General features: G+C 35.5%; 2 protein-coding genes across 6 annotated transcripts in view; one reads left to right on the top strand and one right to left on the bottom strand.

The window, feature by feature from the left end:
- The window catches only part of SERINC1 (serine incorporator 1), a 34,851-nt gene extending 26,384 nt beyond the window's left edge, over window positions 1-8,467 (top strand). For both annotated transcript variants that reach the window (XM_006727937.3, XM_081828890.1), the window contains exons 4-10: window positions 104-183; window positions 422-559; window positions 2,307-2,476; window positions 2,587-2,677; window positions 4,574-4,718; window positions 4,832-5,062; window positions 6,888-8,467. In XM_006727937.3, the coding sequence (XP_006728000.1) occupies window positions 104-183; window positions 422-559; window positions 2,307-2,476; window positions 2,587-2,677; window positions 4,574-4,718; window positions 4,832-5,062; window positions 6,888-7,023 (991 nt within the window). In that variant the 3' untranslated portion in view covers window positions 7,024-8,467. The remainder of the gene's footprint in view (window positions 1-103; window positions 184-421; window positions 560-2,306; window positions 2,477-2,586; window positions 2,678-4,573; window positions 4,719-4,831; window positions 5,063-6,887) is intronic.
- Window positions 8,468-10,809: 2,342 nt separating this feature from the next.
- The window catches only part of HSF2 (heat shock transcription factor 2), a 35,756-nt gene continuing 21,813 nt past the window's right edge, over window positions 10,810-24,752 (bottom strand). The window contains exons 8-13 of one of the 4 annotated variants that reach the window (XM_081828892.1): window positions 23,857-24,005; window positions 23,206-23,445; window positions 22,499-22,604; window positions 18,045-18,098; window positions 14,970-15,054; window positions 10,810-12,110 (exon numbers count right to left, since the gene is read on the bottom strand). In XM_081828892.1, the coding sequence (XP_081685018.1) occupies window positions 12,106-12,110; window positions 14,970-15,054; window positions 18,045-18,098; window positions 22,499-22,604; window positions 23,206-23,445; window positions 23,857-24,005 (639 nt within the window). In that variant the 3' untranslated portion in view covers window positions 10,810-12,105. Of the gene's footprint in view, window positions 12,111-13,517; window positions 14,529-14,969; window positions 15,055-18,044; window positions 18,099-22,498; window positions 22,605-23,205; window positions 23,446-23,856; window positions 24,006-24,752 lie in introns of those variants that run through there. The other 3 variants (XM_081828891.1, XM_081828893.1, XM_006727938.3) reach the window with 3 other exon arrangements.

The raw sequence follows: 24,752 nt of genomic DNA, 5'->3' as shown, positions 1-24,752 counted from the left end.
GTCACATAAACTGTGTTTTTTCAGATGCTCTTAAATGATTTCATATATGAAACTATTTGTTGAGTGAATATTTATTAGTAAACTATATTTCTATTTCTTTTAGATTTTGGTTCTTTAAATTTGCTGCAGCGATTGCTATTATTATTGGGGCTTTCTTCATTCCAGAAGGAACTTTTACAACTGGTAATAAATCTTTTCTTAATTGTGTGATGTTGATGTTTTATAAAGAAACCGACATAATTGTTACCTGGGACTGTAACACTACTTGTTTTATTTTGTTTTCTTTTTTTTTTTTTTTACCGCAGTTGGCAAAATCAAGGCATTTGTGTAAAACTACTCTCCCTTTCATGTATTGTATGAAGATGAAGTAATAAAAAGTGAACCAGCCACTCATTTGTATGTGTTTTTTTCTTTCTTTCAGTGTGGTTTTATGTAGGCATGGCAGGTGCCTTTTGCTTCATCCTCATACAGCTAGTCTTACTTATTGATTTTGCCCATTCATGGAATGAATCATGGGTTGAAAAAATGGAAGAAGGGAACTCAAGATGTTGGTATGCAGGTAAGCTTTTGTCTTACAAAGCATCTTCAAGATAGATGAACTCTGAAGGTGAGAACATATATGTAGACTATAGGGAAATCAATATTTTTATGATGTAAGTTTTTGTGAAGAGGTGTTTACTTCAAAAGTTTGTGAGTGGCATCTTATCACATTGTGTCAACAACTTTACTTGTTGAGATAGCTTTTAGGGAATCAATTAGAACATACCCAAGAGCCAGGAAATAATCCAAAATACCTTGAATGGCTAAAACAGATGTTGCAAAGGCTACTGCTGACAGTATGTACTTTTTACAGCCTAATTTCCTATTCTAGAGCAGGTTAAAAATATTAAAGGGACTAGGACTGCTAGAAATAAACAGTGGCATTCATAAACATCAGCATGCAGAAAAAATATGAAAAGCAACTCTAGAACATTTCATTTTATATAAGTAGAAAAATGCCTTTTTGTGTCAGTAACACATAAGGGGATTCTTGTAGTAGTGTGACTGTTTTATTTGTAATGATGAGCTTGAGTCCAGTGGTTATACTGCAGAACAGGGATCAGAATTCATTGGCTTGCCCCAGATGATGAAAAGGAGGGAAGAGACTTGGGTTAAGTGCATAGTCAGTCCTTGTGCAAACAGAACTGTAATGAAGACCCTATTTAAGGTGTGCATAGCTGCTGCTCAGTTTCATATAGTAGTTGCCTTGTGGAAATGTGGGCTCAGTATTGCTTAAATTTTTTCTGATTTCTTTCAAAAGAAGCCATAAATCTAAATTTTTATGTGAGATCTGAGTTTCAGCTAAATATTTTCAATCAGATTGAAAGGTATATCCATTGTTATCTGCTAGTCTGGTATTTCTCTCACAACTAGTTTGTGGTATTTGATCTCGGTGGTTAAAATAGAGTTTAGTATTCAAAGAAATAAGCTTTAGTCATTTGGGAAATTCACTTTTATAGAACACCTCATTCTTTAATGCACATCTAATGCAAGAGTTTCTGTTTTGTTCCCTGCTGTATCACCAGTGCTTAGAACTTTGTAGGCATTTAATAAATATTTGTTGGGTGGATCCCGTCAGGCACATCTGCACAAACACCTGTATACTGAGCACATATTAGCACAAAAACAAACACATTGTATGTGTTTTAATTTACCTAGAAGAAACTTGGGTTGTCTTATTAAATAATAATGATTTACTGTTACATAATAAAATATTTTTAAAAGATAATTAGTTAAGGGGTGCCTGGGTGGCTCATTCAGCTATGCGTTGGGACTCTTGATCTCATCTCAGGTCTTGATCTCGTGGTTGTGAGTTCAAGCCCTGTGTTGGGCTCCACACTAGGCGTGGAGACTACTTAAAAAAAATATTTTTAAATAAAAAATAAAGATAATTAGTTAATGCAGAAAAGCATTGTTTAGTGGGCTTAGCATTAAGTAAGTTTCCTTTTATTTTTCTGTATTTTGAAAATTATGGCTCATGTATGTGAATGTGTTTGTAATGGAGCTGTTACTATTAATAAAATATTTAATATGTCACCTAACTTACTGTCCTTGAAAATACTATAGTGAGCTATGTGTGAAGACTATAAAATCACTGTGATAAAGTTCAGAAATATTCGTCTCTGCTTTTATAGCCTGCATAATGCTGACAATGGTAGTTGCTTAAAATACATTTTGAATAAAATGATTGTTTTTAAAATGGGCCCTATGCCTAATTCCTGATATTCGTGATAAATTCTGATTGTCCAATTATATTTCTTTCACAGCATTGTTATCAGCTACAGCTCTGAACTATCTGCTGTCTTTAGTTGCTATCGTCCTATTCTTTGTTTATTATACTCATCCAGCCAGTTGTTCAGAAAATAAAGCATTCATCAGTGTCAACATGCTCCTCTGCCTTGGTGCCTCTGTAATGTCTATACTGCCAAAAATCCAAGTATGATCTTTATATCATTAGTTTTTATGAAACTTCCATTTTTCTAAGTTTTCCCTAAATCTTGAATGATGTCAGAATATTTATTCGTCTTGCTTAATTTTTCTTTGTAGGAATCACAACCAAGATCTGGTTTGTTACAGTCTTCAGTAATCACAGTCTACACAATGTATTTGACATGGTCTGCCATGACCAATGAACCGGGTATGTTTTGTTTGCTTGGGTTCTTTTTAATGAATTCTACAACTTTTTTTTTTTTCAAAGATGGTCATTTTGAGAAATTAAGCTATTTAAAAAATAAGCCTCTAGGGGTGCCTGGGTGGCTTAGTGGGTTAAGCATCTGACTCTTGATTATGGCTCAGGTCATTGATCTCATGGATCCTGAGATCATCCCTGGTCACTCAGCAGAGAGTCTGCTTAAGATCCTTTCTCTCCCTCAGATCCTCTCCCCCACCCCCACCCCCACATCCCACCCAATGCTCTCTTGCTCTTGCTTTCTCTTTCTAAAGTAAATCTTTAAAAAAGAAAAATAAGCCTCTAGAGGAATAAACAGTATGGAAATAATACCATTTTCATGTTTGATGTACTGCTATGTATTTTTTCACTTTGTTTCTTTCACTAATAAATTACAAGAAATTAATGTGAAAGTTATAACAAATACACCTAATTTGTACAGTCGTATTTATGATAGTATATATAGAAAGAAAAGCTGTTAAAATGCTCCTTGATTCATTGTTAAGCAGTATAGTTTGTTTTTTTTTTTTTTTTTACTAATTAAGATATTTTTGTCTGTGAGTACCTTGCAAGTGAATGTAATTGGGCTTTCTAATGAATCTGTAGGCCAGTTACACTGCATTCCATGAGATTAGAAGCCAATATATATCATTTGGGGTGAAACAAATTAGCGAGAAATTAGTTACTGATTTTGAAAAGAAAATGTTCCCTTTTACTTAAGAAAATTATGAAATATCATCTGAATCTGATTTCAGGTTTATAAACTCAGTAGGTACTTTATCAATAGTTGGAGGAAAGCTGTTTTTATTTTTTTTTTAATTTTTTTAATTTTTTTTTTTTTTTAAAGATTTTATTTATTTATTTGAGAGAGAGAGAATGAGAGACAGAGAGCATGAGAGGGAGGAGGGTCAGAGGGAGAAGCAGACTGCCTGCCGAGCAGGGAGCCCGACGCGGGACTCGATCCCGGGACTCCAGGATCATGACCCGAGCCAAAGGCAGTCGCTTAACCAACTGAGCCACCCAGGCGCCCCAGGAAAGCTGTTTTTAGTATTAAAGAAAGATTATTTTTGTTGAGGTGTTAAGTGGTTAGAAAAAAAATTTTATTAATTTGCTTTAGAGCTTACTCTTAATCTGAATGGCTCTAAGATAAGAATCATTTTTTTTTCTTGTTTGTTTTTTCCCCTAATTAAGGATCGTTTCATTAATAAGATGGTAGTTGATATATCTGGCTTTGTGGGAGAGAAAAACATTTGGGTACTTCAGTGAATACAAACCTTACTTTTTCTTACGAAAGTTAAACAATACGGATTAGGTCATTAAGAGTTATTTAGACATTTCCACAAAGCATTTGTTAAAATTCTAGTAACTGGTAATTTTATGTGTAAGCTACCTTGCTTACATAGCAACATACTTTGACAAGTTTATAAATTTCATAAAGTCACTGTTGTTCTCTTACAACGTATATTAGGAAAAGCCACTGTATTTTCGTTTAGAACACCTGAATTTTATTCCTAAGTGTACTAGAGTTTTATTATACTTAGGAGAGCTCATCTAAATTTCACCTATTTCTTGATCAGTAGAAAGCTTAATAATATCTCAGTTCTCGAGGTTTAAAATGAAATTACTTGGTTTTTCTGGGCACTTCTATAAAATTAGCAGTATGATGTTTAAAAGGTCTCATTATCAATAAATACAGGTTGTTTCAAAGTATTTTTTTCTTATATTTGTACCTTTTTCCTGGAAAATTTTTTGAATATGCAAGGCCATAAAGAGTTAAAAAAAAAAAAACTGTAACTAGGCCCCCCAAAATAAATTATTTTTTATACTAGTTCTGACATTTTAATTTGACCTTAATTTACATTACAGAAACAAACTGCAACCCAAGTCTACTAAGCATAATTGGGTACAATACAACAAGCACTGTTCCAAAGGAGGGGCAGTCTGTCCAGTGGTGGCATGCTCAAGGAATTATAGGACTGATCCTCTTTTTATTGTGTGTGTTTTATTCAAGGTAAGAAAAATTGTGGATTTTTTTTTTTAACAAGAAATCTAGCCATTCATTTAAAAATCATTTTTTTTAAATACCCTTTTTCTTTCTTTCTTCCTGAACTGTCTTTTATGCAGCATCCGTACTTCGAACAACAGTCAGGTTAATAAATTGACTCTAACAAGTGATGAATCAACATTAATAGAAGATGGTGGAGCCAGAAGTGATGGATCACTGGAGGATGGAGATGATGCTCATCGAGCTGTAGATAATGAAAGGGATGGTGTTACTTACAGTTATTCCTTCTTTCACTTCATGCTTTTCTTGGCTTCACTCTATATCATGATGACCCTTACCAACTGGTACAGGTAATTATATTTCATGTGCCTGTGGAAATTTTGATGCTTTTCATGATTGCATTGCAAAGCATGTGGTATGAAGTACTTTTTATCCTCCAATGTATTCCAAAATTTACATCTAAATGAATAATGAGATCAGTATGAGAAATGCAGACTTTCCTTCCTTGCTTTGGCATTAATATTGAAATACTTCCAAATCTTGAAGAAATTAAAATCGGAAGCTTCATGAAATTAACACATTTTTTACAGAAATACCATGTTAATAGTTGATTCAACACAATGCTTTATTTTTTTGACACTGTAACCAATCCCTGACATGGTGTAAGATAAATCTTTTTCTCTGTTTTGTTCAAACTATTGTTAAAAGCACTTAAGTTTTCAGAATTGAGAAATTCATTAATGTAGATTAATATAAAGAATATGGCTACTCTAAAATTGGATCCTTAGAACTCTCCGTAGCTGTAATTTTTGCTTTTTTATCACTTTACAATTTATAAATCTTTTTCTGGTAATAGGAAAGTAGTTATTTTGTTTTCAAAAAATTTCTAATTTTGTCAAAATGGTTACTGAGAGATCCAATTTAAGATTCAAGTTGAACTGTATGGTTTGGAAAGTTCTGTTTTTAATAATTTTAAAGCAGAATACCCTTCACAACTTGTAAGAGGACTTTGAATATCAGAAAAAGATGTAGAAAAAAGATTATTCTTCATTTTAAGAGCAGACTTTACTGGCATTTACTATTGAAAAATAAGTATTTTTTAAAATTCCTACACTGCAGCATATTAAGTGATAAGAATCCATGTAGTGTTCAGTAATTCACAGCTTTGGCTGTCAGATAATATTAAACGTTAAGACTTCAGATTGGGGCACCTGGCTGGCTCAGAGGAGCATGTGACTCTTGATCTCAGGGTTGTGAGTTTGAGCCCCATGGTGGGTATAAAGATTACTTAAAAACCTTAAAAAAAAAAAAAACCCAAAACTTTAGATGAAAAATATTTTTGGTATGTTTCATTTGCATAAAAAGTAGGTAAATTTGGGATGTATTCTGAATCTCTTAAATCTGAAAAGGCTGAAGGTGGGAGAGCAGTTCCCATATATATACACTTTGAACAGATTATACTTTCTATAGAGGATAGGATTGAGAAGTCTTTTTCAATCCCTTTTCCCCGGGGGGAGAAGCAGGCTCCCTGCTGAGGAAGGAGCCTGATGCGGGACTCGATCCCAGGACCCTGGGATCATGACCTGAGCCGAAGGCAGACGCTTAATGACTGAGCCACCCAGGCGTCCCTAGGATTGATAAGTCTTTTTATAACAGTATCTTACTTATCCAGGCATCACACTCCATTTCTCTGCTATCTCTGACTATTAAGCCAAAAATACAGGTTCCCCCCTACTTTGTTATAGTTTGTATTACGCTACTTCATTTTTATGAGACTTATATTAGTACCTGTTTTTGTTAACTGAAAGAAACCCAAAGAGAAATTTTGCTTTTAAGAAAAAAGCCATTTACCTTACTCACGTAGGTATTTTGTAAAAGCAGAGTGGCCTAACAAACTTTCAGAAAGTGAGGACCTGTACATAAAGAGCCTCTGAGTATTAGTAAAAGGGCTACTTCAGAGGCCAATGTCCTTTACTCTTTTAAAGGAAATTGATTTTTACCTTCACATTAGCTATTAAAGTAGTATGGCAAGTAGGGCAACAGATTATTAGCTCAGCAATTGTGTATCTGTAATCACAAACTGTATACAAAGAACACCTTTGAAGTAAAGCTAAATAAGTAGCATGATAGCTGATAATCCAACCCTTTCCCTTTCATTTTTTTCTTAAATTTTAGGTACGAGCCTTCTCGTGAGATGAAGAGTCAGTGGACAGCGGTGTGGGTGAAAATCTCTTCTAGCTGGATTGGCATCGTATTGTATGTTTGGACACTAGTGGCACCACTTGTTCTTACAAATCGTGATTTTGATTGAACGGGACTTCTGGCATGAAAGTCCCACTTTGATCATTGCTTGAGATTAACAGTATTCCCAACTTTTGTAAAGTTGTGTATGTGTGTGCTTCCCATGTAACTTCTCCAGTGTTCTGGCATGAATTAGATTTTATCGCTTGCCATTTTATTCATTGTATTCTTGCCATGCACATTGATACGTGTGTTAGAATGAATTACAAAGGGAGAGATTTAGGAGTCTGGTGGTGAGTTAGGAAAAGTGGACATTGTTAGGTTTATCCTTAGCTCTGTGCCTGTGAAATTAAGAGTAAAAACAAAACTGACAGTTTGATTTTTAAATTGTGCTAGTCCCTAAGCTGTTTTAGAAAGTATAAAAGGAAATGTATGGCTGCCTTTTGAAATATTTGATGCCTTGCCCTACAAGAGACTGCAAAGAACGTGGCTGTTGTAAAATTGTATAAACAAGTTGTCTGAAAAATCTTTTCAGGTTTTTCCCTTGATGTGAAGATAAGGAATGTATACAGGTAGGGAGTGTTTGATGGACAACAGTGTAAATTATGGAGATTAAGAGACAGAGGCTTCATAGAAAGATTGGTGGTGGTGGGTTACTAATTTGAATACCCAGGTAGGCTGTAATCTTCCCTGGGTAGGGATGGCCTTTCATACCAACATACCAACTTTGTTTTAGTCGTTACAAACACTTGCAAAAGTATAGGTTCAATGGAGATGTTAGGAACTCTGAAGGATTTAGACAAAGCTTTTGAAAAAGGTAATCGTGGGTTAGAAGGGGCACTTTGAAAGTTCATTTTGAAAATCAAAGGTGGTAAACTTGACAGGACGAAACTGTAATATACTAAGCCTCAGGAGATACTTAGGTAAAATCTAGTCCAATCCTTCATTTTAAAAATGAAGAAAACTGTAGCTAATCAGTGACCAACCTGGGAAATCCCAAGTTTCCCCAAAATAGCTGGCATTCTTTTGGCATTCAAAAATAACTTATATTCAAAATCCATGCATAATAGGTTATACACCTCATTAGTGGTGGATAATTTGTTATGTGATTTGCTGGTGTCCACCTTGCCTTCTACCCATAAACTGAGGCCAGGAGAATGATGGAATGCTATAGAATATAAACTGCTTATAGTACACTCTACAGTTCAGAAGAGGTTTAAAATGCTTTTGTATTTGCTGCCATCTAATTGAAATATAGTTTATTATAATTACAATTGTTCAACCTGAAAATCAAGCAGTATGACAGTTAACTTAGAAACTTAGTTACTTGTACATGTTATTAGTGTCTTAATCTTAAAAATCTACATTTGCTTCTTTTAAGGTATTTATTAATGTAAATGAGAGAGAACAATTCAACTTAAACTTAATTCCCCAACTTTATTCTGTGTGTTGATACTGTGTTCCATCATTTTGAATGGCTGTGTTCTATCTCCAAATAAATGAATTGAGAGAAAGTGTGTGGTGTATTAATTCTTTAGCAACTCAAATTTAGGTGGCTGTAATACTCAGACCTACTTTTTTTCTCTGTGTATGAAAGAACCTGCTGAAACAGGGTTAACTGTCCATTTGTGTGCTGAAAACCTGCATTGTTTTAAAGGTGGCAGTTACACCCTTTTGGTCCTCTGTAAGTAACCCCTGAAATTGGATCTCAGGTAATTAAAGTGATGTTCTCCTAAAGAGCCTTTAGTAGATGGGCCAGTTTAGTTTGGAGAATATTTTTAATTCATTTGATAAATATTCTATATCTGTGTCCTGTAGGCATTTTTCCTAAGTTGCAAATGGATGCTTTCTGACACAAGATGACATAAAAAAGTCCCTTAACAACAAAAAGTAGTAATGAAGTACTCTATTCCATATGAGTTAACAAGGGTTAGTGTACTTTATTCAATAATTTAAAATGGTATGATTTCTCCAATATTACAGGCAAGACAATGGCTATGGGCATTTACTCAGAAAAGTCTTATGTTCACACAATCTGTACAAGAACATTCATTGCTTTATTTGCAATAGCCCAAGCTGGAAACCTCCCAAAAGTCCTTCAACTGGTGAATGTTTAAACACACAGTGGTAGGGCGCCTGGGTGGCTCAGTTGGTTAAGCAACTGCCTTCGGCTCAGGTCATGATCCTGGAGTCCCGGGGTCGAGTCCCGCATCGGGCTCCCTGCTCAGCTAGGAGCCTGCTTCTCCCTCTGACCCTCCCCCCTCTCATGTACTCTCTTTCTTGCTCTCTCAAATAAATAAATAAAATTTAAAAAAATAATAAACACACAGTGGTACATCTATACCATGGACTACTAAACAATAAAAGAATGAACTTTTGGTACACAAACAACTTGACTGGATCTCCAAGGAAGTATGCAACTGTATTAAAAAGCCAATCCCAAAAGGTCACATAGAGTATCATTTCATTTATTATAATATGCTTTCAGTGATGAAAATAAAGAATCAGTGGTTCTTTGGAACCAGGGATTAGGAGAAGAATCCTTGTGGGTGGGTTAAATGATTAGTTCTGTAAGAAACTGCCATCTTCCAGAGTGTTCACACTATCAATGTATGAACCATTCGGTTTCTTTGCATCCTTGCCAGCATTTGGGGTCACTAATTTTAGCAATTCTGATAGGAATACTGTGTTACCTCATTCTGGTTTTATTTTTTTTTAAAGCAGAGCAGGAACACAAGTAGGGGAGTGGGAGAGGGAGAAGCAGGCTTCCCACTGAGCAGGGAGCCCGACGTGGGGCTCGATCCCAGAACCCTGGGATCATGACCTGAGCCGAAGGCAGATGCTTAACGACTGAGCCACCTAGGCGCCCCTCATTGTGGTTTGTTGTTTTTTTTTTTTAAGATTTTATCTATTTGACAGAACACAAATAGGCACAGCAGCAGGGAGAGGGAGAAGCAGGCTTCCCGCTGAGGAAGGAGCCCGATGCAGGGATCGATCCCAGGACCCCAAGATCATGACCTGAGCTGAAGGCAGACCCCCCTCATTGTGGTTTTAATTTGCCTTTCCCAAATGGCTGATGTTGAGTATCTCTTCATTTGCTTTTTTGCCATCTATAGGTCCTCAGTAAAATGTCTATTCGTGCCTTTTGGCAATTTTGTAACTGGATGGTTTTTTATTGTAATTTGTTGAGTTTTGAGTTAATATATTCTAGATACACATCTTTTATCAGATAAATGGCTTGCAAATATTTTCTCCTAGTCTGTCTTTCCATCTGAACAGGGTCTTTTGCAGAGCAAAAGTGCTTAATTTTGATGAGCTTCAATTTATCAATTTTTAAAAGACCTAACGTTTTTTCTGTGTTGTAGTTCCTTTATATTAAACTTGTCACTACTTGGCCAGCTCAACACACTTTTTAGTACTGCCCTTAACAGCTCTGAAAGCATCCCCATTTACTGGGCAGATGCTCCATTCTTACACCCTTGATTTTCTGTGTTCTAAGATGTAAAATAAAAAGAAATTTTTGTTCCTTATTAGGATTCTCCAGAGAAAAAACCAGTAGGATAAATAAATGGTGAAAATGGCACTTCACCCCTGTGGTCTTTCTTACCCCAAACCCATTAACTCCTGTCTAATCATGGGAAAAACAGGAAATCCAAATGAAGGTCACTCTACAAAATACGATGCCAGTACTCAGGACTGTAAAGGTCTGGTTTATTTGTATTGTAGTTAGTCTGTTTGATACCAATTTCATGAAATTTGTTCATTTTATGGCCTAATATACAACCAATTCTCAAAAAATATTTCATATGTGCTTGAAATGAATATTTAGGCTCTTAATTTTTTTTTTTATTTGAAGATTTTTATTTATTTGAGAGAGAGAGCATGAGATGGGGGAGGGTCAGAGGGAGAAGCAGACTCCCTGCTGAGCAGGGAGCTCGACGTGGGACTCGATCCTGGAACTCCAGAATCATGACCTGAGCTGAAGGCAGTCACTTAACTGACTGAGCCACCCAGGCACCCTAGGCTCTAATTCTTAAATGTAACATTCTATGTATGTTCATCACAATGAATATCATTTTGTCATCTTCCCAGTCTGAAGACTTTTCACATTTAAGCCTTTTATCACTTGAGTATACCATCCCTATGAAAAACAAGGTGACACACCCTAAGGGAACATACAGCTGTCCTACATGATTTCTGATGGCAATACTTATAACCGCCCCCCCCCTTAAGTGAAAGAAAGTTATAAAGCGGATGAAGATGGGGGAGCACTCTCAAAATTAATGGTCTTCATACTGTGGTACTTGTTTTCCAGACAGTACAGAGACTTCCTCTGGTAAACAAGAGTTTTTAGAGAAATCAGTTTCCAGATCTTCAATTTCCTTATTACTCCTTCCTGAACTTGGATCTGCCTGAAAAGATGCCTTAAGGACATCAAGGCATCGTCCCTCTTAACAATTACTTTCCACATTTAACAAAGATGTACCTCTTACACATTCTAAATCTTACCAAGGCACTTCGGATAAAATCTCGAACACCCAATAAAGACAAAATTTTAAATACTGGTGAGAAAGAATGACACTAGGGGGAAAAAAATCCTGTTGCAATTCAGGTAGTTTCTATTTTTTCACTTTCAAGGAATCAAAAGATGATCTAATTAAGTCACCAGCTGGTAAGTCATTAAAAAATAAAATAGTTCTAGTATATAATTCTGAAGAAGTTCAAAGGACTGAGTGATAGTGCTATAACAAAATTCCATCATTTTTTTTTTGAATTATAAAGTTTTTAAGAGTTGTACACTTATGAAAACAAAAAGGAATGAAACTGATGCTCTTACAGTGATAACCTTCACCCTCAGATACAAAAAAATTGGAGAAGTACTCTTCCCCCCCCCATAGAGACCTGTTCACTAAAAATGTTATTTCTGATAAAATTTTACTGTTTAATGTCTGCTAGAATTTGAGTATTAGCGAACACTAAGATCAACCCCCCCAAAAAAAAAATCCAAAGGCAGAACATAGTTTATTCTCCACTCACCTGAAGTCTACAATAGGTGTCCAAGATTGATGGTGGCTTTCTTCTAAGCAGTGATTCAGGAAGCCAAATTTCTTCCTTCTTGTGTGTATACTCAGAAGCCACATACTCCTCTGCATCAGGCTAGTGGAGGGGTAAAAGAGCAAGGATTGCAGAGGGGAGGTTTTCACAGACCAGACCTGGAAGTTCTGTACATCACTTCCAATTTATTTATCAGAATTCAGTTACACAGCCACCCTGTTTACGAGTAGAAATAATCTAACTGCATGACAGAGAAAATGGTTTGGATAATTATACTGTTTTGATGAACTGTGTGTAATTGGCCACAAACTTCTTTAATGCTTAGAATCTTAAGGTTATAGGAAACAATTTCAAATTTAGTTGCAGAGAAGTGTGACAGTATCTTTGATGTATAACTTTCACACATAATAAAAGTAGGATAAAATTCTTGGGAGAAGTGGAATGGATGATGACGGATATCAAATCAATATGGTATTTAGATTCCTTTAGATACATTTTAAAAAGCATATAACTATTTTTAAACTAACAATTTTATTTTTAAGTGGTAGTATTAACAATACCCTAAATTCCTTCCAACTAAAGATGAAAATTTTTAAATTCAACTTAAAAAAGTACTAGAAGGTATTAAGTTTTTCAAGATTTTTACAAGACTTCTAAAGCCCCAAAATGTCCCCCAGGAGAAGAAACTTAATCATATTCCACCACACTGAAGAAGAGAAGGGAATAATCTCTAAAGTTCTCTCTCTCAGCCTCTAAATTCTTGTTCTCACTTTAACAACCTCTAGGAAAGTGACCTCTATAGCTTATGTAGAAACTAACTTCTGGGGACTTGAATTAGTTCACCAAGATGCCACTGTCAGAGCCAAATGTTTTAAGATCTGCGAAGGAAGGGTTTCCTCTCTCTCTCTGCTAGGCTTTACTTTGAATATTTACATCATAGTAAGAGAAATTCCAGGATATAGAGAGACAGAATATGGCCAAGAGGAAGGCCAAATTTGTAATTACTCATTAAATGGCCCTATAAAATATTCAGATATAAACTGCTCTGCTTCCAGCCTTCTGCCTGAAGGTAGAATTCAACTTGATAAAAGAGGGGCCTGCCTTGCATTACGCCTCTATAAGCCTACTGAGCAACTATTCCAAAGGGAGGAAGTGTTACTGTTTCATCTTCTCTAGGGGCAAAAATTACAGGTCTCTGGGTGGCATCCAGTGATAATGTTATCTCATTTGGGACAATGAGAGGCATACTTCTCTTAGTCCTTTATTAGAAATATAGAAAGCAAGCCAATATAATTTTTAACACAGAAGAACTTTAAAACACATTAAGTTTAGAGACCTCTATGTTCCTTCCTTCTTGTAATACAGTCTATCTCGAGATGAGGCACAAAGATCTTGATGTGACTCAATAATGGACAACAGACAGTTTACAATTAAAGTCTACTTCCTATAAAAAGGAAAAATTTTTACATGTGGGTGTCACCTCTAAAGAAGACACATAACAGACACTAGTACGCAACATTCATTATATTTATTTTACTAAATAGTATGGTTCAAAAAAAACACAAACAAATCAGAAAACTTTTACTTAAAACTAGTCCAACGAGATGGATGGGGCTGACGCCATCCCATCCCCCTTCTTTTTATGTGTATGGAGCTGGAGCCCTATCTGACAGCAAGCACTCATGTATACTTTGCCTTTCCTTTGAACATGAATGAACTTCTCTGAACAAGAGAGACAAATGAAGTTTTACAAGATACAGGCACTTTATGTTCCCAGTTTTAAAAATAAGCCAAGTGAAAAATATTTGATAAAAGTAACTGGAACAGACAAAGGTTTAAGAGTTTTACCATTAGTTCTAGTGACTTACACTCAATGCAAACAGACAGCATCAAACAAGTAAAACAAACAAAAGTTTAACTGGGGTTAATGGGCATATATGTAAAAAAGAAATCCAAGTTACTACAACTGGAGAAAAATGGCCATTTGAAGCCAACTTAAAGATAATGCCAACAATGTGCATTAAATTCTGTGTACCTACGTAGCCGAGTAACATCTGAAAGCTTTGCAAGAGTGTGTAAGTGAGAAAAGCAAAAGGTGCTTTTGATTCCACAGTATCTGATTAAACAAAACAAAGCAATTTACAAAAAAAAGTACCAAATGATACTTTAAAATAAATAGTTCATCATTTTGATGAATATATACATGTAGAGTCCACTTCTTGGGGATTTAGCTATCTAAAAGTGGCATATCACTATCCAGAGGTGCAGGAGCAAGTTCACATAAATAAAACAGTGTGGCTTCACTAGCTTCGGCTTCAGTCAATGGCTCCAGGCGAACAAGCTTACTCTGGGTTGGCTCTGGATCTAGGCTGCTATCCAGAAGCTCATCAACTTCTATGGGTTTATCTACAGAGGACATAACTTCTGATGATGCTGTACTCCCCTGTTCAACAGTAGAAGCAGGGTTCCCATCGAGGAATGCAAGAAGTGGAAAGGCAGTGTACTGGATAAGCTGCTTATCTATAATAAAGATTAGAAAAATGCTCTTTTATCACCAGCTTTTACAGAGTTCAAGCTGAAGGTGGAAAAAATGGAAACAGCTGTGCATATATGCAATCACGACCCTTATACACACAAACAAGAGATATGATACTTTGTGTCAGTAAATTTTAAAATGTACTAGTCAGAAGAGTTAAGTCTTTTATTCAACAATTAAGAGAGTTCTTTCAGTTCTCCTAAAGTTAAATTAAAAAAAAAAAAAAAGACTTAAAGAACTAGTACCTCACCAATTTAATTTTTTCTATAAGCTGAAACCTTGATATATTATGCATAGAACTGAGAACAGTACATTCTGTGTTCAATTGTTAAGTATGGCAAAGACTTTCCTTGGCTCACATTAGTTTCTATGTAGTACTCTTAATTTTAAAAATCTGTAAAAGCTAATACTACATTTATACCTACCTGTTTTGGGTTTAGATTTTCTTCCCTCTTCTGAAACTGGCTGAACTACATTGTTCTTGGTAGTTTCTAATCCTTTATTCTCAGACTAAAAGAGAAAAAATAATATAAAAAATACTTGTTTCACATTTTATATATTCCTAAAAATAGCAAAAAATTAAAAAAAAAAAAACTGGTACAGTATGTGAATATTGGTATATTATCTGAAATAAAGGGGAAAGGGGAGCACCAGGAAAGATGAACTAGAGAGAGAAAGAGATTTGAATAGGTAAGACTGGTTAAGACCGGTTAAGAAAACTATTGCTATCATCAGTGGCTGAAACAAAGAACCTAAACTAGGATGACAGTTAAATATGAAAAGAGGGGGCATTTCAAAAGAACAGACAGAATTTGTTACAGGTAAAAGATGGGAATGAATCAAAGATGGCTGGTTTCAATCTTTAATCAATTAAACGCAAACAGTTTTGATTAAAAGTGTGTATTATTCATTTCTCTTCACTCACAAACAGAATACTTAGCATAAGTGAACATATTTAGAGTAGCTCAGGATGACATGGTGATATCCTTAAAACTATTATTTCTGTATTTGGAAGCCTCAAAGTTGAGGTGAAGTTTCTTCAATTCCTTTTTGAGACCCTTTCAAGTTCTTTTCTGTCATTTAAATTGCTTCTTTGAACCAGTCTTCTCTCCTCACATCTGATTGTAAAGGGGATTAAACCTTTAATGCTGTTTAGTTCTTCCGTGCTCTTTTCAAAGATGTTCAAACTGAGGTGCTGAGGTTCACAATTTTCCCTAAATAGCTTTAAGTCCCAGACACTTGCATGCTCGTTAAGTATATACGGTGTAAAAAACATACTAATTCCTATGATTCCCCTGATATTCATCATAAAATGAAGCAGTGCAAGTTTCCAGATTCAGAAATAATGGCCCCAAGATATAATAAACTAAACCTTTCCAAAAATGTACATAAAAACATTTCTGATTTAGCAATCGCAATAAACAAACATTAATGCAATAATACCATCATTATTTTTTACTTTTTAAAATAGGCAGTTTTCAAGGATGCCACTGTTATTCTAAAACATATGAGAACCAGGATGACAAAGGGGATTCATTTCCCGTACAAATTCTTATTCATTAGTAGTGACCACTTAGATGGCTCTACTACTAAAGAGTACAAGTATCCTGATTTATTAGTAAAAAAGTGTTGTAATCTATGTTAATACAATACTTGTCATGAGCAAGGGAATGACAGCTGATGTGCCAATTATTTGAAAACATTAATCTAGATTTTAGAACTATAATGAAAAGTCATTTTCTTTTTATAGCACTATAGAACAATATGCAATTTGCTGTTTAACTGCTATTCCTGAGAACTGTAATTAAGCTATTGGTTTTGGAATAGAGAGGATAATCCAAGAATAAAGAATGATTCAATGTGTAGCAATAAACAGTGTAGCACATTCACTAAATGAATGCATGATATGGGTTCATTCACCTTAAGACCTAACATTTAATAATACCATATTTACTGAAACCCAGTGTGTTGAGGTGATCCATAGAAACTTACAATATAAATCCAGGCAAACTGTGGTCCACACGCCAAATTCAGCATGCTGCCTGTTTTTGTAAATAAAGTTTTACTGAAGCACAGCCACACTCGTTCTTTTACGTATTGTCTACGGCTGCTGTTGCACTACAATTACAGTGTTAAGTAGCTGTGACAGAGAACATATGGCCTGCAAAACTCAAAGTGTTTACCAACTGGCCTTTTTATAAAAAGTATGCTAACCCGATAAAAATTATCCAAATATTCGGGGCGCCTGGGTGGCTCAGTCGTTAAGCGTCTGCTTTCGGCTCAGGTCATGATCCCAGGGTCCTGGGATCGAGCCCCGCATCGGGCTTCCCCGCTCTGCAGGAGGCCTGCTTCTCCCTCTCCCACTCCCCCACTTGTGTTCCCTCTCTCGCTGTGTCTCTCTCTGTCAAATAAATAAATAAAATCTTAAAAAAAAAAAATTTCAGGTGTTATTTACTTAAAAAAAAAAATCCAAATATTCAATGTATAATCAACTTGTTAATTCAAAAACTCACAAATTCTTTCAACTCTAAGTTACCCAGGCTGTAACTCTGAATATGTAGAAAATCTGGTCAGGCTATCCTCACACATGACATTAGAAAAATTCTACCCCCTCACTCTAATCACTTATATCTAAGTGTTCATTTTTAGACGACAAAGAACAAAAACCAAAATAAAATTTTAAATTCACTAATCTAGAATCTGTACAAATTTCAGAGGACTTGATTTACACCTTTGTATTCAATAAAAAAATAGGATTGAACAGTTTGGTATAAATGCAAGATAAACAGAGTATACACCTATTGTAAAAACACCTATCGTATAAGCTATATACAAAGTAATAGAATGATTCTAATCACTTGCTCTTAACAATGTCAAATTGTCCTTATTACTCATTAAAAACCAGTTCTAAAGAATTTCCTGTCAACATTTGCTAATCCCAAATGGAACTAGGAAAATAACAAAACCATTACTTAAAAAAAAAAAAAGTCCAAAATCCATATTTCATCATTTCAACTTGCCTTACCTACAATTAGTACAAATTAGTTCAAATCCCTGAGCTTTTATGGCATGCTAATAAAATGAAGGAACTTATTTAAGAATATGGGTACCAGTGAATTTCCAATAAAAAATGCTGAGCTGTTTATAGAAGGAGTAAGAATGTAAACTGAAGCACATAAAACATGAAGAAATAATATTTTAATAATTTATTTCAGTGATACACCTGAACATGCCAAGTTTAAGTCAGCTGATCTCCCAGCACTTTGAGGGCTCATTTCGTACTGATAGTTAATCAAACAGGTGCCTGAAGAACTGGGCAATGACTCACCCCATAACCAAAAGCTATTTTTTCATCTAGAATTTTACTATCTTGATCACACATATAAGGTAAGAATACAAAATGCTTTTTGTAACTGGGAGTGATACTGCTCTCTACTTACTAGGACTTTTTTTCAGATTCTTACAGCTATGGGTCCTGAGCAACATGAATTAAAACTTACTTTTGTATTATTGATGTAATCTGTGGGATTCATCTGCACAGAACTAGTGAAAAGCTGAAAGACCAAACAAGAAAGATGATAAGTTTAAAAAATATTAAAAAAGAATTAACTGTGTGTTCAAAATTTTTATACAGCCATGTTGGGTGAAGAGATGTAGCTCCTGCACTAGGAAGTTTTCATACAGTAAAACAGTTTGAAAGAGAAAAGCAGGAAAGCAGAAAGAAAAACATACAAAAGCGGAGCAAGCTAGCCCATGCATCAGCTGCTGAAAGAATTTCTCTATAAAACACTGAGGCAAATCACTTAAGACAAAGAGTGGTTTGCCCAACTTCTCCTCTCCTTCATTTCCTTATTATTTTCTCTCTAAATGCCTTTGGCTTTAAGTGGCACCCAGGACCAAGTTCCTAGCCCTGACAGTAAGCCTTCACTGCTAATTATGTGAGAAATTTATAGAATCTGCTCTATGACGGTGGCTCCTAAATTACACCTCAAACAGAGCCCTCTGACCAAACGGCATACCTCCTTGTTGGTTTTCACCTCACCTAGCAACAGAAGACGTAAATTCTAAGACCACTGCTTACTGCATGCCTCAGTCCAGCCAGTTTACAGACATAACTTTTAAGTCATAAGCTTCATTCATTCCATAAGGATTTATTGAGCATCTAAGAAATAACTGATATCATGAAGAATAAAAGATGAAGACACTATTCCTGCTCTCTAGGAGCTTACAATCTAAAAGAACAGAACAATATCAAATAGCAGCATATCAGATACAATCCATTATTATAATACTAATGGATGGTGGGCGTCAAAAGTACTAAGAAGAAAAAGGAGAAAACCGTGTGTGTGCATGGATGCACGCGCACGCACACGCACACACACAAAGATTAAACAAAAAGTCTTGATGAAGCTATCCAACACATATCAGTCACTGAAGAATGGTTAGGACTTGGAAAGGAGAGAATGGAGGGAAGAATAAGTTATAACACTAGCAATAATAGAGAAGGAATGATTGGGGGGAAGGGAGGTAAGTTCTAGCAGTAGACAAGATGATCAGTCCAAATAACATAAAAGTTCTGAGTTGAATAGTAAGTTATATGTGTAAAGTTCAAGAAGTAAAGCCAAGGCCGGTCAGAGCATAAGGCCACATTCTGTCAGCAGTAAGAGCCTTGGAAAAGGCCTGAGCAAGGAAATACAGTGATGAAAGCATTTTAGGAGAATGAACACACCAAATGGTTAACAGGCTAGAAGGAAATGCAGATAGATCACTCCTCCACAGTCTCTAGACATTTGATTCCTCTCCTTAAAGTTCCATTTTCAAAAAAAAAAAAAAAAAAATTCCACTTTCATGATAGCCCTAAAAATATCCCCAGCTCTTTTCTTTTGTTAATTTCCCCCCTTTCATACTATCTACTAATCCATGAAAAGGAAGAGACTCAGATCCTTTAGAGTAGATAGCTTACATGACCGCCAATCTAATCTCTGCCAAGTTCAGCTTGTCACTGCCTCTGAGACCTGACCAGATTTTGTCCCTACTGAAAGTGGCATCTGTAGAGTATAAGCTCCTCACTCCTTCTTTGCCCCATCCAATGTCACCCACTAAATCAGGGATAATGGGGCGCCTGGGTGGCTCAGTCGTTAAGCGTCTGCCTTTGGCTCGAGTCATGATCCCAGAGTTCTGGTATCGAGCCTTCCATCGGGCTCCCTGCTCGGTGGGAGGCCTGCTTCTCCCTCTCCCACTCCCCCTGCTTGTGTTCCCTCTCTCGCTGGGTCTCTCTCTGTCAAATAAATAAATAAAATCTTCAAAAAACAGTAAAAATAAATCAGGGATACCTTCACAGAAGATGCATAGTGTGAAGCAGAAAAAAGTAGACCATACATGAGGAGTTGACACAGTTGGTTGAATCCTAAAGCCAGGCCTCTCCTGCTGACTCTACAGACACTTAGAACTGAACTCTGCAGAGAACCCATGAACTCAGCATACCTATTCATGTCCTTACCATCTTTGCCATCTCAGAGAACAAGGCAACCTATGGGTGATTTTTACAATCAGCATAATTCAAGGATGAAATAATGAAGGTCTTAGATGAGGGAGGCAACAGAAAGGGATGATCTGTGAGTGCTATTTTTGAAAATACACAGGACTTGATGAACAATGAGCTAAAGATAAGGAAACCAAAATGACTCAGTGATTACCCTCCTGGAAGTCTGATACCACTACAGAAAATAAGAAAGCTGAGAAGTGTAGCTCATTTAGAGAACAAAGAGAAGTTTGGGGTTAAACACAAATAATCTAAGGCAAGATCTTAACTGATGATCCCAAAGGCATGGAATTAGAATTCAAGCAAAGTTTACTTTAAAAAACTATTAAGAGCTGGAGATATAAATTTGAGAGCAATCCTATAAGCCAAAATCCCTTCACAGAGGAAGGATAGAAAAAGAAGAGACACAGAATAAAAAGATAAAAGAATGGGTACCTTGGGGAATACTCACAGACAGAAAACAGGAAAAAGAAAAGCTCTTAGAGTAAACAGAGAATAGTTAGGAAGACAGGAAAAAAAACAAAGAAGTTCAGTGCCTCTCAAATCAACAGAAGTTCCACTGTCAAAAATAACCAGTATTAAAAATAATAGCACTAATTATTTATAATCCCCACAAGAGCCCTTCATATTAGGTATTAGCTACATTTAACAAATGGGGAAACTAGGCAAGAGAAGTGAACTTTCCCAAGGTTAAATAGCTAGTAAGTGACATGAGCCAAATGAAACCCAAATCTGTCAATTCAAAACAAACCTACTAGCCCAACGGCTTGATTTTTAAAAAAACTGTAGCCTACTCACTATGGATAAACCAAGGCAGCACAGGCTTACAGTAAATAAGCAAGACAATGCAGGGTTTCAAAAGAAATATAGAGTAAAAAAAAAAGTAACAAAGCCACTCATTCCTAAAGTTTTGTAGTAAAAGAATTAGAGAAGCAAAATGGTAAATGATCAGAGCAACACATCAAAATGTTTAAGATGGAGATCTGTATTCACTGAAGCGAGATGGGAAAGATCAAGGACAGAGACAGAAAAACAGAGAGGCAGAGGGCAGGTGTACAAATAAGCTTAAAAGAGAAAGTAAGCACTTCCTCTAAGAAAAAAGAAGATGAGATTCCACAGCTTATGAGAAAACCAGGGCATGGTGATTATCCTCTGTGAATAGGGAAGAGTGGGCTAGATCAGGTCTTGAGGACAGACAAGTATAAATGTTCCAAGGTTAAATTAAAATAATCTAATTGAAGACTGAAAGGATTTGTAGAGGATCAGAATTACAGTATTTTATTTCCTTCTTATGACCTAAGGGACAGCTATTCTAAAAGGTCCCTCGATTCAGGGTGGGGACAAAGACTGACAGAATCAAGAAGGGTTGACGAATTACTATTAACAAATTAAAGTAGGTCATTAACATGGATGTTGAATTCACTTAGGATGATAACATAGGCCAGTACGGAAAGGAAATCTTCAAAGAAAGTGAAATACATCCTGTAATATACTGATGATTTGGAAAGGATAATCAAATCATGGATATTGACAAAGACTGAGAGGCAGATGGGTAAGGTGGTAAATTAATAAGACTGAAGAGTAGGAAAGGACTAATTCCTTTTAGCCTCACTGAGAAGCTCTTAAAAGGACAAGACTACAGAATATTTTGATGTGAGAGAGCTGCATTTTAAGGCAGAAAATGCAAAAAAAAAAAAAAAAGGAGCAACAAAACTTTTCAGGATAGAGAAACATATTTACAACAGAAAATGGAAATCATGGAGAGAACAATATTCATCTGGATGGGACCATTCATCTGGATGGGACTAAGCCACATAAGGGAGAGAGGAGTGGTAGGAGCAAGAGGGAAGAGAGCAAGAAAGTGCCAGAAATGGCAGATAAGGATTCACAGTGCAGATTAAAACTGGAGTCATGTTCATGTAGGTGGTGGTGGGGACTGGAACAGAATAACCTTAGGACTCAGGACATAAAACTTTTAAAAATATGGCAAATATAATAAAATATAATTCATTTGAGTGGAAAACATTAATTCCCAAAGTATCAAAAAGTGTCTCCATGCTGTTTCCTGCCCAAGTAACTCTATTACTTAATTTCCACCAATTTCTATTCAGTGACAATTTATTCTAGAGCAAAACAAATACGGCAACAAGTCCAGAGAAGACCTGGATTTAGTAGTACTGTTGAACAGAATTGATACGTTGCTATAGGAGGATTAACTGAATTGCTATTCAGAAATGGGTAGTGATCACTGTCCTGAACCCATCTGCTCATTGTTTCTGATAAACAAAATCATTCATTTAAAAAAAGAAAATGCAAAAACATGAGAATACAAAAAAATGATGTACTGATTTATAAACAATATACGTAAATACACAAACTGCCAGTACAGCAAAGATTATTCAAAGTACCTACATCAACCAGGAGATCTGGGTCTATGCTAAACTGTCTTCCTGACAGCATGGCTTGGAAGTCCTCTAAGCTGCAATCAATACTGTCAAGATAATCCAAGAGCTCAACCCTGAGGAAAATAAGATTAAAAAAATATATCAAATATTAGGTTTCCTTGTTTTTACATTTAAAATCACATTACAAAATTCTTAACCTTAAGAGATCCTATTCAGTATTTGAGATTCCTGAAAATGTGGTTAACTGAGAACTCACAGCCTTTATACAAAACTTTAGTATTTATAGAAAATAGATTCTGCAACACGGTCTGATTTATCTTTTCTCCTCTACACTATAAATTATAAAATGTTTAACTTATTACTGATTAATGCTACTAATTTCTGGTTTCCTTATCCTATAAAGTCCCTTAATGGAGATTATGTTATTCCACAGTCCTGATAAAAACACAAAATACACATACACACACGCTTTATGGACATTTAAAACAAGTATCTCATTAAAGAAATCTAAGGAATTGCCAAGAAAATCTCAAGAATGCTCCTGGGATGATTAAATCCTTCTCAAAAAAACATTTGCAGAGCTCAGCCCTGACCAAAAGAAAGACAGATTACATGGGTTCATAACCTGAAAGGAAGATCATTCAAAGAGAACAGAACATGTGAAGTAAACAAAGAAAGCAAATAAACTCAGATAACATCTACATGAGCACTCACTTTCCCAGAAGATTGATGTTATCATTTAAAATGGAATCCATCATGGTCACAGGATCTTCTGTGGTCAGACTAGATGAGCCATTTAGCTGGACAGCACTAGACATAAGAGGACTGGTGCCATCACTGCCTGAACTTAGGGATTCTCTGGCTGGTTCATTCTGATCTCCACTCTGAATGACAGGTGCATACTCATCTTCATTGTCATCTTCAACAATGACAATATCAGGGTACTGGCTACAGCTAAATCAGCAATATGAGAAAGAACCAATTACATTTTCAAATGCATTCAATAAATTCATTCTGTCCATTCATTCTCCATGGAAGCTTTCTCCCCAAAACGCATATTAAAAGGCTTAAGTTTCCTTGGGTGAGTAGCTTAACCACAAATATTGATTCATCCTGTGATACGAGACCACAAAGGATGAATTAAAGATGTTTAACTCCAAAATTAAAAAATCAGAATTCTCATTACTTTTTGTTGGAAGTCTTTTTGCTGGAGAACATCTGGTTAAATAATTTGGCTTTTTCAGTTTAATAATCCAAATATGAGTTACAGAGTAGTTTATCATACAGTGAAGTGGTTTTGAACTTAGCTCTTTGATAACAAAAGTAACCAATATTTTCACAAATTTTACTTCATAATTTCCTTACTTGGAGGGATCAGATATAACATCCTCATTAGTTTCTGGAATAACTGGGATATTTTCTTCATCTGCGTTATCATCAGTTACATCATAAATAATGATGTCATCTGAAATCCGCTCCCTTGCCTTTAAACCTTCAGTCCTACTGTGTGGAACCTAAAAAAATCAGAGAAAAAAATATATCAAAAATTGAAATTATATTGACTACCAAACAATATACCATTTAAAAAGTGCTAATTGGAGACCCATTGTTTACTAAATGTTAAGGAAACAATTTAGCTATGTGCTCTGCCCTAACAGGACTCACAGTAATTGGTATTCATATCAATTCACAAAGGTATGAGGTGTGTTGCTTTATTCTACTTAACTATTTCTTTTACTGTAAGGAATCTTGAAGGTGGCATGCCTCAGAATGATTCCATGGAAAGATCTTCACATTTTAAAGTATTTTTTATATCCAAAGGGTTAAAAAAAAAAAGTCTTAAAACTTCACCAGGAATTTCAAGCATAACCAGATGGCCACTGTGCTGATGAGAATAAACCGTATGTCAAATAGTGAAGCTACTCTATTTGACATATGGTTTATTCTTTCTTATTAAATGCTTTCATTAATAGGAAATGCTTTCATTAATAGAAAAAAAAACCATTACAAGTATTCCACAGTTAAAAGTCAGCCTGAATTTTTAGCAATAATTTTTTTTATTCTGCTACAGATATATTCAGATCATAGGTACCTAAATAAAAAAATATTCAATTCGCTGAAGCAAATTAAACTATTATAATGCAAAAATCCATAAATCTCAACAGTAGATAAATCTGAGGTAAAATATGTAAAGGACTTAAAAATATATAAATCCAGTTAAATTAAGAAATCTTCACCCATTTACATTGAGTCTTCAATCC

Source organism: Leptonychotes weddellii, chromosome 8 (genome assembly GCF_054177405.1).
Source record: "Leptonychotes weddellii isolate Sample4059 chromosome 8, ASM5417740v2, whole genome shotgun sequence".
Lineage (NCBI taxonomy): Eukaryota > Metazoa > Chordata > Mammalia > Carnivora > Phocidae > Leptonychotes > Leptonychotes weddellii.
Note: the sequence above shows the minus strand (reverse complement) of the source record. Positions and strands in the feature narration are given on the sequence as shown.